General features: G+C 45.7%; 1 protein-coding gene across 1 annotated transcript in view; it reads left to right on the plus strand.

Annotated features, from left to right (window-relative positions):
• LOC126214962 (uncharacterized) overlaps positions 1 to 16673 on the plus strand; it is a 118477-nt gene that overhangs the window by 33957 nt on the left and 67847 nt on the right. The window contains exons 3-4 of the mRNA XM_049941597.1: positions 4592 to 5971; positions 15025 to 15234. Of these exons, the coding sequence (XP_049797554.1) occupies positions 4592 to 5971; positions 15025 to 15234 (1590 nt within the window). The remainder of the gene's footprint in view (positions 1 to 4591; positions 5972 to 15024; positions 15235 to 16673) is intronic.

Consider the following 16673-nt stretch of genomic DNA (forward strand, 5'->3'; position numbering starts at 1 on the left):
AAGATGTAATTTCGGAAAATTTTTAATTTGTTAACTACTTGGCCCAGTTTGTTTTTTAAATTCCAGTGTTAAAGAAGTTGTACAGTGCACATACAGTTCCACAATACATTCACAATAAATGTTCAAAAATGTCTCCACCGACTTCAGTGCATTTAGCTGCACGTGTATGAACAGATTTTGTTCCTCTACATCCACATACATCAACATATATACTCCGCTAGCCACCAAGCGGTGTGTGGCGGAGGGCACAATTTACTCCAAAGTCATATTCCCCCCCCCCCCTCTGTTCCACAAGCGGATCGCGTGAGGGAAAAACGACTGTCTGAATGCCTCAGTACGAGCTATAATTTCCCTTACCTCTGAATGGTGATCACTGTGCGATTTCAAAGTTGGTGGTAATAATATATGCTCTACATCAAAAATGGTTCAAATGGCTCTGAGCACTATGGGACTCAACTGCTGAGGTCATTAGTCCCCTAGAACTTAGAACTAGTTAAACCTAACTAACCTAAGGACATCACAAACATCCATGCCCGAGGCAGGATTCGAACCTGCGACCGTAGCGGTCTTGCGGTTCCAGACTGCAGCGCCTTTAACCGCACGGCCACTTCGGCCGGCTAGCTCTACATCCTCGGCGAAGATCGGATTTCGGAATTTAGTGAGCAGCCCCCTCTGTTTAGTGCGCCTCCTATCTGCAAGTGTGTCCCACTTCAAATTTCCTATGAGATTTGCAACGCTCTCGCGATGGCTAAATATACCAGTGACGAATCTTGCCGCTCTTCTTTGGACCTCCTCAGTCTCTTGAATCAGACCCAACTGGTAAGGGTCCCATACAGACGAACAATAAGACTGGACGAACTAACGTATTCTAAGCTATTTCCTTTGTTGAAGGACTGCATCGCTTAAGGATTTTATCAATAAACCGCAATCTAGAGTTCGTCTTACCCGTTACTTGTGTAATCTGATCATTCTATTTGAGATCATTTCGAATAGTCACACCCAGATACGTGACTGAAGTTACCGCGTCTAAAGACTGATCATTTATTTTGTATTCGTACATTAATGGGGATTTCCGCCTTGTTATACGCAGTAGGTTAGACAGTAATATTGAGAGATAACTGCCAGTCATTACAACACCCATTTATTTTCTGCAAATCCTCATTTATTTGTTCACAACTTTCGTGTGATACTACTTTCCTATAGACTACAGCATCATCGGCAAACAGTCTAATGCTGCTGTCAATACCATCAACCAGATCGATTATGTAAATCGTAAAAAGCAGAGGACCTAATACGCTGCCCTGGGGCACACCTGAAGTCACTCTTGTTTCTGTTGAAGTTACCCCGTTCAGGACGACATACTGCTCCCTGTCTGTTAGAAAACTTTCTATCCAACCGCATATGTCACTGAATAGACCGTAAGCGCGCACTTTTTGTAGCAAACGACAGTGCGGAACTGAGTTGAACGACTTTCGAAAGTCGAGAAATATGGCATCAACCTGGGAGCCGGTATCGAGAGCCTGTTGTATATCATGCACAAAGAGGGCCAGCTGTGTCTCGCATGACCGCTGTTTCCTAAAACCGTGCTGGTTTCTGCAGATGAGCTTCTCAGTGTCTAGAAAGGTCATTATGTCTGAACACAAAATATGTCTCATGATTCTACAACAAATCGACGTCAGTGAAATTGGCCGGTAATTATGAGCATCCGATTTTCTATCCTTTTTATAGATTGCTATGACCTGGGCCTTCTTCCAGTCCCGTGGAACTTTCCGCTGTGCCAATGATCTCTGATAGATGATGGATAAGAATGGTGCTATATTTGTAGCATAATCAACATAAAATCTTACGGGGATACCGTCTGGGCCAGATGCCTTCCTGGCGTCTAAGGATCTTAACTGTTATACAATCCCAGATACACTAAACACTATGTCAGCCATCCTTGCGTTTGTTGCGTTTCATGTTGTTTCACAGGGTTGTTCTCAATTATCTGACACATTCATACAGTTGTAGTTGTTATTACTATCATTTTTCCCAAATTAAATCCTCTACAACTCCTGTTGAAAACTTTGTGCAGTTGTCTGGAATTTAAAAAACAAACTGGGCCAGGTAGTTAATAAATCAAAAATATTACGAAATTACTTCTTTGTTTCTCGGGATGTCCCGGAAAACTACTGCAGATACATGTCTGGGACATGTTTTATTAGATTCATCAGACCAGTAACAACAAAATAAATGGAAATCGTACTTTAACCACGTACAGTTTTGTGATGACTTCATGTTAGGGAAGTTGCTAAATTTCAGGCAAAATCTTTTATTAGCCGTAGCTAAATACTTGCGGACCTATGTTTATATGGAATTTTTTCTTAGGTTTACTTGTAGAACAACATATTAAAGTATTTGCATATCTTCGTGAAGCGTCCTGTATAACCATGGCTGACAGAAGAAGAATGAGTCGTTACTTGCTTACTGCACTCTGTAGATCGTTCGTAATTAGCAAGGAACTTGCAGTGGAAGACAGCGAAAATGATCAAGCACACATATCTCTTAAGGTATACATTTTAGAGCGCATGTTTACTGAACATTTTCGTTTTGGTCCATGTTAACATGTGTCAAAGTATGGGATACTTTTCTTTTAAAACCTTCTATATTCATTAACGTTCCTTATAAATATAACTCTAGGACCAATAACATCCTCTAGAAATATTTGATGTTAAAACAGTGATTTGAGACACATGTGTGCACAGAGTTTTATCAACCTACCAGAACATATTGAATGACTTGTAGGTAATATACAGTAGTAAATCAGTTAAGGAATTTTTCTGATGGACAACTCTCTCTGTTCCACTAGAGATACCTCCGCAGGTATTCTTAAAATTAATGTTTTACATTGTCCAATAATCAGCTGTATAATGCAGTTTGAAAATGAGAAGTCATTTCAGTGTGTTGCATTAAAATAATGTAAGCCCTTGGCTTCTTCTCAGCTTGCAAAAACCCTTCAGCACGAGTTACATCAAATTAGTGTTTTTTTTGTTTTTTTTAGATTAGGTTTACTTTCATTCCAATTGATCCGCAGTGAAGAGGTCCTCCAGGATGTAGAACATATCAGAAAAACAACAATACGCGACAAAGATTTACAACTCAAGTGGAATGATAGTCATTTTTTAATGAACACTATATGAAAGAATTATTTTACAAATATTAATGCACTTAATTTAAAATAAAAAGGTTTTTTTATTTATTTCTAAGGTAATAGACGTGTAATACAGCTACTACAATACTTATTTACAATGAACACATTACTGCACTGAAATGGTGCAGAAGTTAGATTGTACTTACACACACACATACACACACACACACACACACACACTTATTTACAATGAACACATTACTGCACTGAAATTGTGCAGAAGTTATATTGTACTTATATGTATACACACACAAAGCAGTTGGTTCTACTGAGAAATTCATCACTAGAGTAGAAGGAGTTAGGCTTCTCTTAAACTGAGTTTCATTGGTTGTTATGTTTTTTATGGCTGCTGGCAAGTTATTGTAAATATGTGTTCCTGAATAATGCACACCTTTTTGTACAAGACTAAGTGACTTTAAATCCTTGTGAAGATTATTCTTATTTCTAGTACTGATTCCATGAACTGAGCTGTTGGTTTGAAACAGTGATATATTTTTAATGACAAATTTCATTAATGAATAAATATATTAGGAAGCCATAGTTAGTATCCCTAGTTCCTTAAACAGGCTTCTGCAGGATAGTCTTGAGTTCACACAACATATAACACTTAGTGTACGTTTTTGTGCCCGGAAAGCTTTAGCTTGGCTTGATGAATTACTCCAAAAAATAATCCCATATGACATTATGGAATGAAAGTAAGCATAGTATGCCAGCTTTTTCATTTTTATATCCCCTATGTCTGACACAATTCGCATTGCAAATAGAAATTTGTTAAGACGCTTCAACAGTTCTGCGGTGTGTTTTTCCCAGTTGAATTTATTATCACGCTGTAATCCCATGAATTTAACACTGTCCATTTCTTCTATCTACTTATCATATGTTAGGCATATACTCGTGGGACACCCCTTACAAGTTCTGAACTGCATGTAGTGTGTTTTTTCAAAGTTTATTGACAAGGAACTGGCTAGGAACCAGTGATTAATGTCCAAAAATATTTTATTAGCTGATCTTTCTAAGACAACACTTGATTTTCTATTTATTGCAATGTTTGTATCATCGGCAAACAAAACGAACTTGGTATCTGGTAATGTTACTGATGAAAGGTCATTGATATACACAAGAAAAAGTAAGGGCCCTAAAATGGAACCTTGTGGGACCCAGATGTAATTATTTACGAGTTGTATGATGCCTGATAGCTTGATACAGGTCTCTTTCCTAATAACACCCTTTGTTTCCTGCCAGAGATATAAGATTTGAACCATTTTGCAGCATTTCCTGTTACACTATAATATTCTAATTTATGTAAAAGGAAATTGTGATTTACACAGACAGATCAGTTGCCTGCAATTTTTTATCTAAAATACGGTGTATACCATTAACAGCCTACTGATGTGTACACAGGTGCCACACGTAAACTGTCCAAACTGCCACCATCTGCTGTCGCACTGTTCGACCGCAGCCAACGGGACGACCTGGGGACTCCAGACGAGTGTGCTCCTTCAGCCCACCAGCAGAGTGACAGCGACCTTCCAGCAGTGTCCAGCTGGAAGTTCCAGTCCCCGACACCTCCACCGTCCTACCAGGAGTTGGTGCTTTCCGGAGTCATCAAGCCTCCACAACCTCCGGCACCACGCAAGAAGCACCATCGGGCACACGTCCAGAGGGCTCCTCCTCTTGTACCTATGCATTCGACCGCTGCAGTCCGTAGTAATGTCGAGGACCCTTCTTCTCACGACCTCCCCACTACTAGCGGGCCACTACAGGAAATGGCAGCGCTCAATACAAAAACACTCACGACTGTCGTTCCATCTGCTGAGCAAGATCCACCTGTGGAAGATCAAAAAATGGGTGTGATAGGTGCAGGTCAGCAGAAGTGCACAGCCTCGGAAGGTGTGACTCCTGAGCGAGTGAACAGGTACTCCATTTCCAGCATCAGTGTCAGTGAGGGGGCCGGAGTAAGAGTTGTGCAGTCACCAGATAACATACTGACACCTTCACAGGACACGCGCGAGAAACCCATTGTGGAACTCAGAGAAGAGGTTGCGACGCCTGAACCTGAACCCCGTATCTTAGAAACTAAGAAACCCCATATATCAAGTAGATATATTTCAGCTATTGGAGCCAAGGAAGAGTCCATAACAAGCACACGTCCAAAGACTTCCAAAGTGGTACATATGACTAACAAAAAAAGGGCCCAGTTGGAAGAGGTCACAGACATACCAGTCAGAGATTTAGTAAGGAATGTAGGGCCAGTCAAGAACGTTGTTATCATACCACGGACCGCCATGGACGATACCTCTTACACATCTGTGTACAGCACTGAGAGGTCAATGTACAGAACTGGCAAAACGGAGAGGGTCGAAGTGAATGCTAACAGTTTCGGATCAAAGATGGAGAGCTCTCAAGATTTAAGCAAGGAACAGGAGCCCAGAAGAGAAACACCCACCTTAGTAGCTTGGGAACAAACAGTTGGAGAAGCCTCTGGCAATTTGGCCTCTCCTGCAGTGACAGAGGCAGCAGTGACTTCTAGACCGAGTGGTGGTGACCGGCGACAGAAGGAGAAGGACAAGGTGTCCCTGGCGGAGTTCCTTGCCCTGGAGGCGCAGGACTTCGACAGTGAGGACCTGGCCAGCGTCCAGAAGCTGTCGGGTCTGTTTGACGAAAAGAAGGCCAGGCCGGCCACTCCGTCAAAGACTCAGACGCCTCCGAGGTCGCCCACGAGGAAGCCAGTGGTACGACCAGCTCCCGTCACTGCCAGCATCGGTGATTCCAGGGACTCAGGTGCGTTCACGACGTCCTTTACTTGCAAATATTGATGATGACAGATTGTTACTACATTCTCGTGCAACTCCACAAGGCACTGTACATTACATAGCACTCTCATTCCTATTCTGCGTCTGCATCTTATACTCCCAAAGCAACTCCCAGATTTGTGGTGGAGAGTACTATCTATAGCACTAACATTTACTTCCCCTCACCCCCCACCCCTCAACCCCATCTCCACGCTTCCTTGTTCCATTCGCGAAAGGCTTTCGGTATTCCTGTGAATACGATTTAATTTCTCTTATGCCTCGTTCTTGTCATTTGGAGAGAAAGCAGGGGTGGAGTAAAATATAGAAACATCAAAAACACATCGCATTGCAATGCAAAATACAGTATAGGAAAATCTTAGGTAATCAAAACAGCCTTCAGTCGTCTCGTAATGGATAAACACAGGTCCTGTATGGTTTTGAAAGCAATTTTGCACCAGTCTTCCTGAAAAATAGATGCAAGTTCAGATGATGGATAGCGATTACGAAACCTTCTCTGACCATATCGTCTCAGTGCTCGCCCTTCTCTGTAAAACAGACCACATCGGCACAATAATACTGAGATCTGGTGACTGTGATGAACAGGGCAGACTGATCCTCGTGAAGTTAAAATCTTCTGGGTTGTTAGGCCGCGTCATACACTACTGGCCATTAAAATTGCTACACCAAGAAGAAATGCAGATGATAAACGGGTATTCATTGGACGAATATATTATACTAGAACTGACAAGTGATTACATTTTCACGCAATTTGGGTGCACAGATCCTGAGAAATCAGTACCCAGAACAACCAGCTCTGACTGTAATAACGGCCTTGATACGCCTGGGGATTGAGTCAAACAGAGCTTGGATGGCGTGTACAGGTACAGCTGCCCATTCAGCTTCAACACGATACCACAGTTCATCAAGAGTAGTGACTGGCGTATTGTGACGAGCCAGTTGCTCGGCCACCATTGACCAGACGTTTTCAATTGGTGAGAGATCTGGAGAATGTGCTGGCCAGGGCAGCAGTCGAACATTTTCTGTATCCAGAAAGGCCCGTACACGACCTGCAACATGCGGTCCTGCATTATCCTGCTGAAATGTAGGGCTTCGCAGGGATCGAATGAAGCGTAGAGCCACGGGTCGTAACACATCTGAAATGTAACATCCAGTGTTGAAAGTGTCGTCAATGCGAACAAGAGGTGACCGAGACGTGTAAACAATGGCACCCCATAGCATCACGCCGGGTGATACGCCAGTATGGCGATGACGAATACACGCTTCCAATGTGCGTTTACCGCGATGTCGCCTAACACGGATGCGACCATCATGACGCTGTAAGCAGAACCTGGATTCATCCGAAAAAATGACGTTTTGCCATTCGTGCACGCAGGTTCGTCGTTGAGTACACCATCGCTGGCGTTCCTGTCTGTGATGCACCGTCAAGGGTAACCGCAGCCACGGTCTCCGAGCTGATAGTCCGTGCTGCTGCAACCGTCGTCGAACTGTTCGTGCAGATGGTTGTTGTCTTCAAACGTCCCCATCTGTTGACTCAAGGATGGAGACGTGGCTGCACGATCCGTTACAGCCGTGCGGATAAGATGCCTGTCATCTCGACTGCTAGTGATACGAGGCCGTTGGGACCCAGCACGGCGTTCCGTATTCCATATTCTACCAACAGTCATTGGATATCAACCAACGCGAGCAGCAATGTCGCGATACGATAAACCGGAATCGCGATAGGCTACAATCCGACCTTTATCAATGTCGGAAACGTGATGCTACGCATTTCTGCTCCTTACACGAGGCACCACAACAACGTTTCACCAGGCAACGCCGGTCAACTGCTGTTTGAGCATGAGAAATCGGTTGGAAACTTTCCTCATGTCAGCACGTTGTAGGTGTCGCCACCGGCGCCAACCTTGTGTGAATGCTCTGAAAAGCTAATCATTTGAATATCACAGCATCTTCTTCCTGTCGGTTAAATTTCGCGTCTGTAGCACGTCATCTTCGTGGTGTAGCAATTTTAATGGCCAGTTGTGTATTTCCTCTAAAGTAATCGACGTTTCGACCCCTCTGCTGGGATCTTCTTCACAATCTTCCAGTGGCCATTACTGGTAGAACACTGTCAGAAACCGGTGTCGCGTTCTCTTATAAAGGGGAGTTTTCCCGCGTTTTTGCTTCAGAAGTGGTGGCATTGGTTAAAATTCTTGTGGCTACCATTGGTGGACTATAGGCAAATTACAAACAATCTCACCTCAAATACCTGTCGTCCCCAGAATATATGAATTACCCAAAATTCAAAAGAATCGGTCCCTTTGAGGTCTATCGACAGTGGGCTCAACTCGCCGACTTATTTTTTAGCGCGTCATTTATCTGGTAAAGTGATACATCTAGTTGGTAAAAGAAACAAAATTGCTTCAAATGTGTCTGAGCACTATGGGACTTAACATCACAGGTCATCAGTCCCCTAGAACTTAGAACTACTTAAACCTAACTAACCTAAGAGCATCACACACATCCATGCCCAAGGCAGGATTCGAACCTGCGACCGTAGCGGTCGCGCGGTTCCAGACTGAAGCGCCTAGAACCACTAGGTCACACCGGCCGGCCTAAGACAAATACTTTTGTCAAAGATTCGAAACATTTTTTAGAAATTATACGCACACTAATGCTATCTGCAGGACACATTCTTGTTAGCTTCGATGTGACATCGTTATTTACTAACGTCCCAGTATCAGATACAATGGAGATCAAAAGGGAGGAAGTTGCTCAAGATGTTTTCGTTCGAGCTATTTTAAATACACTCCTGGAAATTGAAATAAGAACACCGTGAATTCATTGTCCCAGGAAGGGGAAACTTTATTGACACATTCCTGGAGTCAGATACATCACATGATCACACTGACAGAACCACAGGCACATAGACACAGGCAACAGAGCATGCACAATGTCGCCACTAGTACAGTGTATATCCACCTTTCGCAGCAATGCAGGCTGCTATTCTCCCATGGAGACGATCGTAGAGATGCTGGATGTAGTCCTGTGGAACGGCTTGCCATGCCATTTCCACCTGGCGCCTCAGTTGGACCAGCGTTCGTGCTGGACGTGCAGACCGCGTGAGACGACGCTTCATCCAGTCCCAAACATGCTCATTGGGGGACAGATCCGGAGATCTTGCTGGCCAGGGTAGTTGACGTACACCTTCTAGAGCACGTTGGGTGGCACGGGATACATGCGGACGTGCATTGTCCTGTTGGAACAGCAACTTCCCTTGCCAGACTAGGAATGGTAGAACGATGGGTTCGATGACGGTTTGGATGTACCGTGCACTATTCAGTGTCCCCTCGACGATCACCAGTGGTGTACGGCCAGTGTAGGAGATCGCTCCCCACACCATGATGCCGGGTGTTGGCCCTGTGTGCCTCGGTCGTATGCAGTCCTGATTGTGGCGCTCACCTGCACGGCGCCAAACACGCATACGACCATCATTGGCACCAAGGCAGAAGCGACTCTCATCGCTGAAGACGACACGTCTCCATTCGTCCCTCCATTCACGCCTGTCGCGACACCACTGGAGGCGGGCTGCACGATGTTGGGGCGTGAGCGGAAGACGGCCTAACGGTGTGCGGGACCGTAGCCCAGCTTCATGGAGACGGTTGCGAATGGTCCTCGCCGATACCCCAGGAGCAACAGTGTCCCTAATTTGCTGGGAAGTGGCGGTGCGGTCCCCTACGGCACTGCGTAGGATCCTACGGTCTTGGCGTGCATCCGTGCGTCGCTGCGGTCCGGTCTCAGGTCGACGGGCACGTGCACCTTCCGCCGACCACTGGCGACAACATCGATGTACTGTGGAGACCTCACGCCCCACGTGTTGAGCAATTCGGCGGTACGTCCACCCGGCCTCCCGCATGCCCACTATACGCCCTCGCTCAAAGTCCGTCAACTGCACATACGGTTCACGTCCACGCTGTCGCGGCATGCTACCAGTGTTAAAGACTGCGATGGAGCTCCGTATGCCACGGCAAACTGGCTGACACTGACGGCGGCGGTGCACAAATGCTGCGCAGCTAGCGCCATTCGACGGCCAACACCGCGGTTCCTGGTGTGTCCGCTGTGCCGTGCGTGTGATCATTGCTTGTACAGCCCTCTCGCAGTGTCCGGAGCAAGTATGGTGGGTCTGACACACCGGTGTCAATGTGTTCTTTTGTCCGTTTCCAGGAGTGTAGAATGGTGAATTCTATCAACAGGCTGACGGCCTTGCTATGGGCTGACCCATTTCGCCAGATGCAGGTGACATTTTTATTATAGAACATTTTGAGCAACAGACGTTAAATAGTGCTCCTTTGAAGCCTTCTTGTTGGCTCCGCTATGTGGACGATACACTTATTATATAGCCACACAGCGAAGAAGAACTCATGCGTTCCACAATTTCTTAAATCCACTTCACCCCAAAATAAAATTTACCTTGGAGGTTGAGAGTGAGGTCGGTCTCCCGTTCCTAGATGTGATGGTATACAGAAGATCTGATAACACTCTAGGTCACAGAGTGTACAGAAAGCCGACCAACACATAGAGATATTTAGATGCCACTTCGCACCACCACCCAGCCCACAAGCAAGCATTACTCGACACTCTGTCTTCACGTGCCTTCCGTATCAGCAATGACAACTTGGAATCGAATTTTTAAAAGTGGACATTGAAGGAAAATGGGTATGATAATTATTCAATCGACAGGACTTTTAGGCGGAATATTAATCACGCTAAGAAGACTGACGAGGAACCGCCTTCTCACTCCGTTAGGTTACCGTTCGTTTCTGGGGTCACTGACCGCATAAGCACCATTCTAAAAAAAAAATGGTATTCAGACACCTTTCTTTAATCAAAACAAAATAAAATATTTTTTTCCAACGAAAAGGTACGCACTTCACTGCCTCCACAATGCAGGCGTCTATCAAGTGTCATGTGGCTGCGGCAAAGTGTATATAGGCGAAACGGTAAGAACTGTTAAACAATGCATTAAGGAACACGAACGTCACAAGCGGCTGAAACAAAGTACAAAATCGGCAGTAGCGGAACATCACGAGAACTGAGGCTCTGACATGGATTTTAATAATTACGAGTGTTGGCTAAGGAAACAAACATTTGCAGAAGGATGGTCCGAGAAGCGGTTGAAATTTCCAAGAATGCATCTAATTTCAATAGAGGACGGCTATAGGCTATAGGTATCGAGGCTCCCCGCCATTAGGGAAGTGAGTATGCGACCGCGGGGTGCGAGCAACATAAACAACGCGCTGCAAATGTGTGTGAAATCTTATGGGACTTAACTGCTAAGGTCACCAGTCCCTAAGCCTACACACTACTTAACCTAAATTATCCTAAGGAGAAACACGCACACCCATGCCCGAGGGAGGACTCGAACCTCCGCCGGGACCAGCCTCACAGTCCATGACTGCAGCGCTTGAGACCGCTCGGCTAATCCAGCGCGGCTAACGCGCTGCAAGTCACCTCGCCGGACAATAATATTTTGCGTAAACATTCCCCCTCTCTTTCAAATGGCTTCTGTGGTCATCAGTCCCCTAGAACTTAGAACTACTCAAACCTAACTAACCTACGGACATCACAAACATCCATGCCTGAGGCAGGATTCGAACCTGCGACCGTAGCGGTCGCGCGGTTCCAGACTGTAGCGCCTACAACCCCTCGGCCACCCCGGCCGGCTATTCCCTCTCTCTTTCTCTATCCTTTTCACAGCTTGTCACTGATGACGGCCAACCAATAGCAGCAGGAGCAATTTCAACCAATAACCCTTCTCCGGCATAAGTGTCGAATGGCGCCTTTCTATCTGATGACAATGGGCCAGCAATAGTATCCGCAACAGCTCAGCAAATGAAGCCCCTTCTTCTGCATCAGTGCGAGAATATTAGCCTATGACGATGGCCCACCAATGGCAGCCATAAGAATTTTAACCAATACTACCACTTCTCCAGCGCAAACGGGCGAAAACTCCCCTTCATAACTGAACGTGACACAGGTCTGTGATAGTATTCTAGCAGTAGTTGATACCGGAAGATCCTGAAGAAGATCCCACACAGGGGTCGAAACGTCGATTATTTTAGCGGAAATGCACTGCTGGCCACTAAAATTGCTACACCAACAAGAAATACAGGTGATAAACGGGTATTCATTGGACAGATATATTATACTAGAACTGACATGTGATTACATTTACACGCAATTTCGGTGCATAGAACTGGATAAATCAGTACCCAGAACAACCACCTGTGGCCGTAATAACGGCCTTGATACACCTGGGCATTGATTCAAACAGAGCTTGGATGTCGTGTACAGGTACAGCTGCCCATGCAGCTTCAACACGATACCACAGTTCATCAAGAGTAGTGACTGGCGTATTGTGACGAGCCAGTTACTCGGCCACCATGAACCAGACGTTTTCAATTGGTGAGAGATCTGGTGAATGTGCTGGCCAGGGCAGCAGTCGAACATTTTCTGCGTCCAGAAAGGACCGTACAGGACATGCAACGTGCGGTCGTGCATTATCCTGCTGCCATGTAGGGTTTCGCAGGGATCGAATGAAGGGTAGAGTCACGGGTCGTAACACATCTGAAATGTAACGTCAACTGTTCAAAGTGCCGTAAATGCTAACAAGAGGTGACCGAGACGTGTAACCAATGGCACCCCATACCATCATGCCGGGTGATACGCCAGTATGGCGATGACGAATACACGCTTCCAATGTGCGTTCACCGTGATGTCACCAACCACGGATGTGACCATCGTGATGCTGTAAACAGAACCTGGATTCATCCGAAAAAATGACGTTTTGCCATTCGTGCACCCAGGTTCGTCGTTGAGTACACCATCGCAGGCGCTCCTGTCTGTGATGCAGCGTCAAGGGTAACTGCAGCCATGGTCTCCCAGCCGATAGTCCATGTTGCTGCAAACGTCGTCGAACTGTTCGTGAAGATGGTTGTTGTCTTGCAAACGACCCCATCTGTTGACACGGGGATGGAGACGTGGCTACACGATCCGTTACAGTCATGCGGATAAGATACCTGTCATCTCGACTGCTAGTGATACGAGGCCGCTGGGATCCAGCACGGCGTTCCGTATTACCCTCTTGAACCCACCGATTCGATATCAAAGTCGGAAACGTGATGGTACGCATTTCTCCTCCTTACACGAGGCATCACAACAACGTTTCACCAGGCAACGCCGGTCAACTGCTATTTGTGTATGGCAAAAAAAATGGCTCTGAGCACTGTGGGACTCAACATCTGAGGCCATCAGTCCCCTAGAACTTAGAACTACTTAAACCTAACTAACCTAAGGACATCACACACATCCATGCCCGAAGCAGGATTCCAACCTGCGACCTAAGCGGTCGCGCGGTTCCAGACTGAAGCGCCTAGAACCGCTCGGCCACCCTGGCCGGTTGTATGAAAAATCGGTTGGAAACTTTCCTCATGTCAGCACGTTGTAGGTGTCGCTACCGGCGCCAACCTTGTGTGAATGCTCTGGAAAGCTAATCATTTGCATATCACAGCATCTTCGTCCTGTTGGTTAAATTCGCGTCTGTTGCACGTCATCTTCGTGGTGTAGCAATTTTAATGGCCAGTGGTGTATGAGGCGGCCTAATAACACAGAACATTTTAACTTCGGTGACAACGTCCACAAAAACCTTCAGACTTAAATACTTGATCCTCGTGCTCACTAAACCAGTCCTGGTCGATGCGAGCTGTGTGAACGGGGGCCCCGTCTTCTTGGAACACAACGTCACGACTGTCGAACAAATACTACACACAGTCCAGTTGCATTAATGTGACCACAAGTTTTCGACGTACCCGTGCAGTAACTACTCTCAGAATATAGGTGGCAGCACTAGCAGTGGAGGGGACATAAACAGCGTTGAGGGGAAGCAGTCGTTGTCGTAATGCGACGTCCAAAAGGGCTTTGTGCCAAGGATAGAAGCATGTCCAAAACGGCTAAGTTTTAATGGCCAGCGGAAGTGTTTAAACTCAGAAGTGTTTTCCTGAGGCCACTCTGTAGCAATTCTGGATGTGTGGGGTGCCGCATTGTCCTGCTGAAATTGCCCAAGTGCGTCAGTACGCACAGTGGGTTTGAATGGATACAGTTGACCAGACAAGATTACTTTTGAATGCATTGTGGGAGCAAACAGCGATCAATTATATTACTAATATTTACTATCAAAAACAGTCTTACACAAATCACTTATTCCGGTGATCGGTTTTGACCACAAATGTGGTCATCTTCAGACCGATGAGCAAGAATGAGTAGAAGGAGGTTGTTGCTCATTGATCTCAAGATGACCACAGTTGTGGTCGAAACCGATCACCAGAATAAATAATTTGATAGTAAATATCAGACAGGATCCAGAATGAGATTTTCACTCTGCAGCGGAGTGTGTGCTGATATGAAACTTCATGGCAGATTAAAACTGTGTGCCGGACCGAGACTCGAACTCGGGACCTTTGCCTGTCGTGGGCAAGTGCTCTACCATCGGAGCTACCCAAGCACGACTCATGCCCCATCCTCACAACTTTACTTCTGCAAGTACCTCGTCCTCTACTTTCCAAACTTTTTTCTTTCAGGAGAGCTGCAAAGTTCGCAGGAGAGCTTCTGTAAAGTTTGGAAGGTGTACCTACAGCAACAAATGCAGCCAATACCAAGTGAAAAAATGATGAAATTTCACATTTAAAAAAATTTATTTTGTTATGTTTTTGAATTCCTCTGCTATGAGTGTGAATCCTGAATTCTTCCTGGTCATGCTGACAAAGTCTTATGAATTTATTTGTAAAAGTATAGACAGTGCAAATTAAAATGTCCTGTGGTGCCTTTCCTTCTCGAAGTCGGCCCGTTTGACGTCCTACCCCCCTTAAGTCTCCTAAGCCAAATGCACAGATGGTTCCGCTATAAAGGGCACAGCTGATCTCCTTCCTCATCATGCCTTCATCTGTAATGACTTTGTGGGACATTGAATAATCCTTCTTCTTCCTACAGAGGTGCAGCATTTGCCAGAGGTGAAAGTGCCAGTGGTACGGGTAGTGGTGGTGGAGGAGGTGAAGAAGCAGCAGCCTCCCTCACCGTCACCCTCCAGGAGGGCGTCCTTTTCTGGAGAACTCCGGAGCAGGCCGACAGCGCCCGCAGTGGCAGCTCCGAGGCCGTGGTCACCCACACCTCAGCCGTCTGCTGCTGCCGCAGTGGACCAAGGTCTGTATTAGGAAAGGAACCACTCCGAGCCTGTCCTGGCAGGGTCGCCATCACAAAAAGCTCTACAGTCACCACTTTCTAGGGGTTGCTTCCTGCAGAGAAGTCACTGGCTGTTGCTCTCCGACGTTGTACCCCAGATCACGCAAGAAACAGATTGCCCGATCGCTTGGTCTAGCAGGCAACCATTGTCAGGGAATGGCCACCGGGCAGCGACAGCATCACGCCCTCACTTGTGGCACCAACCACTAGATGGCACTCCGTTCTGTGAAATATGTGGCAACATCGTCCGAACGCGTGCAGCTTTCACTGTCTGGCATCTGTGAAGAACAGCTGTTTCTGACATACCGGCGGTAGTGGATCGAGTCGTCATGCCGATTGCCTGCATCAACTGTGGAAGGAGTAGATGGGCAAATCCTGAACTAAAAACGTTCAGATTTCCCGTCAAAGATAAAGAAAGGTTATGGAAGTGGATTTTAAATCAATGAATTAGTTACGAGTAAGAATTAATAGAGCCCTAAGCATTTGATCCTATCTAAATTTTGTCGACCTTATATTCTGATATAATGTGGCAGCCCTTCCTTTATTTTTCGTACATGAAATTATATTCGTTTACAACTAACAGCAATCAAATGCAAAATGTGGTTATACTTAAGAACGCTTACAGAAATACTTAGAAAGGAATCAATCGTTTAATGAACAAAGTAAGAGCATATGGACTATCAGACCAATTGTGTGATTGGATTGAAGAGTTCCTAGATAACAGAATGCAGCATGTCATTCTGTATGGAGAGAAGTCATCTGAAGTAAGAGTGATTTCAGGTGTGCCACAGGGGAGTGTCATAGGACCGTTGCTATTCACATAATACATAAATGACCTTGTGGATGACATCGGAAGTTCACTGAGGCTTTTTGCGGATGATGCTGTGGTGTATCGAGAGGTTGTAACAATGGAAAATTGTACTGGAATGCAGGAGGATCTGCAGCGAATTTACGCATGCAGCAGGGAAGGGCAATTCAATCTCAATGTAGACAAGTGTAATGTGCTGCGTATACATAGAAAGATAAATCCCTTATCATTTAGCTACAAAATAGCAGGTCAGCAACTGGAAGCAGTTAATTCCATAAATTATCTGGGAGTACACATTAGGAGTGATTTAAAATGGAATGATCATATAAAGTTGATCATCGGTAAAGCAGATGCCAGACTGAGATTCATTGGAAGAATCCTTAAGGAAATGCAATCCAGAAACAAAGGAAGTAGGTTACAGTACGCTTGTTCGCCCACTTCTTGAATACTGCTCAGCAGTGTGGGATCCATACCAGATAGGGTTCATAGAAGAGATAGAGAAGATCCAATGGAGAGCAGCGCGCTTCGTTACAGGATCATTTAGTAATCGCGAAAGCGTTACGGAGATGATAGATAAACTCCAGTGGAAGAC

This window comes from Schistocerca nitens, chromosome 12 (genome assembly GCF_023898315.1).
Source record: "Schistocerca nitens isolate TAMUIC-IGC-003100 chromosome 12, iqSchNite1.1, whole genome shotgun sequence".
Classification (NCBI taxonomy): domain Eukaryota; kingdom Metazoa; phylum Arthropoda; class Insecta; order Orthoptera; family Acrididae; genus Schistocerca; species Schistocerca nitens.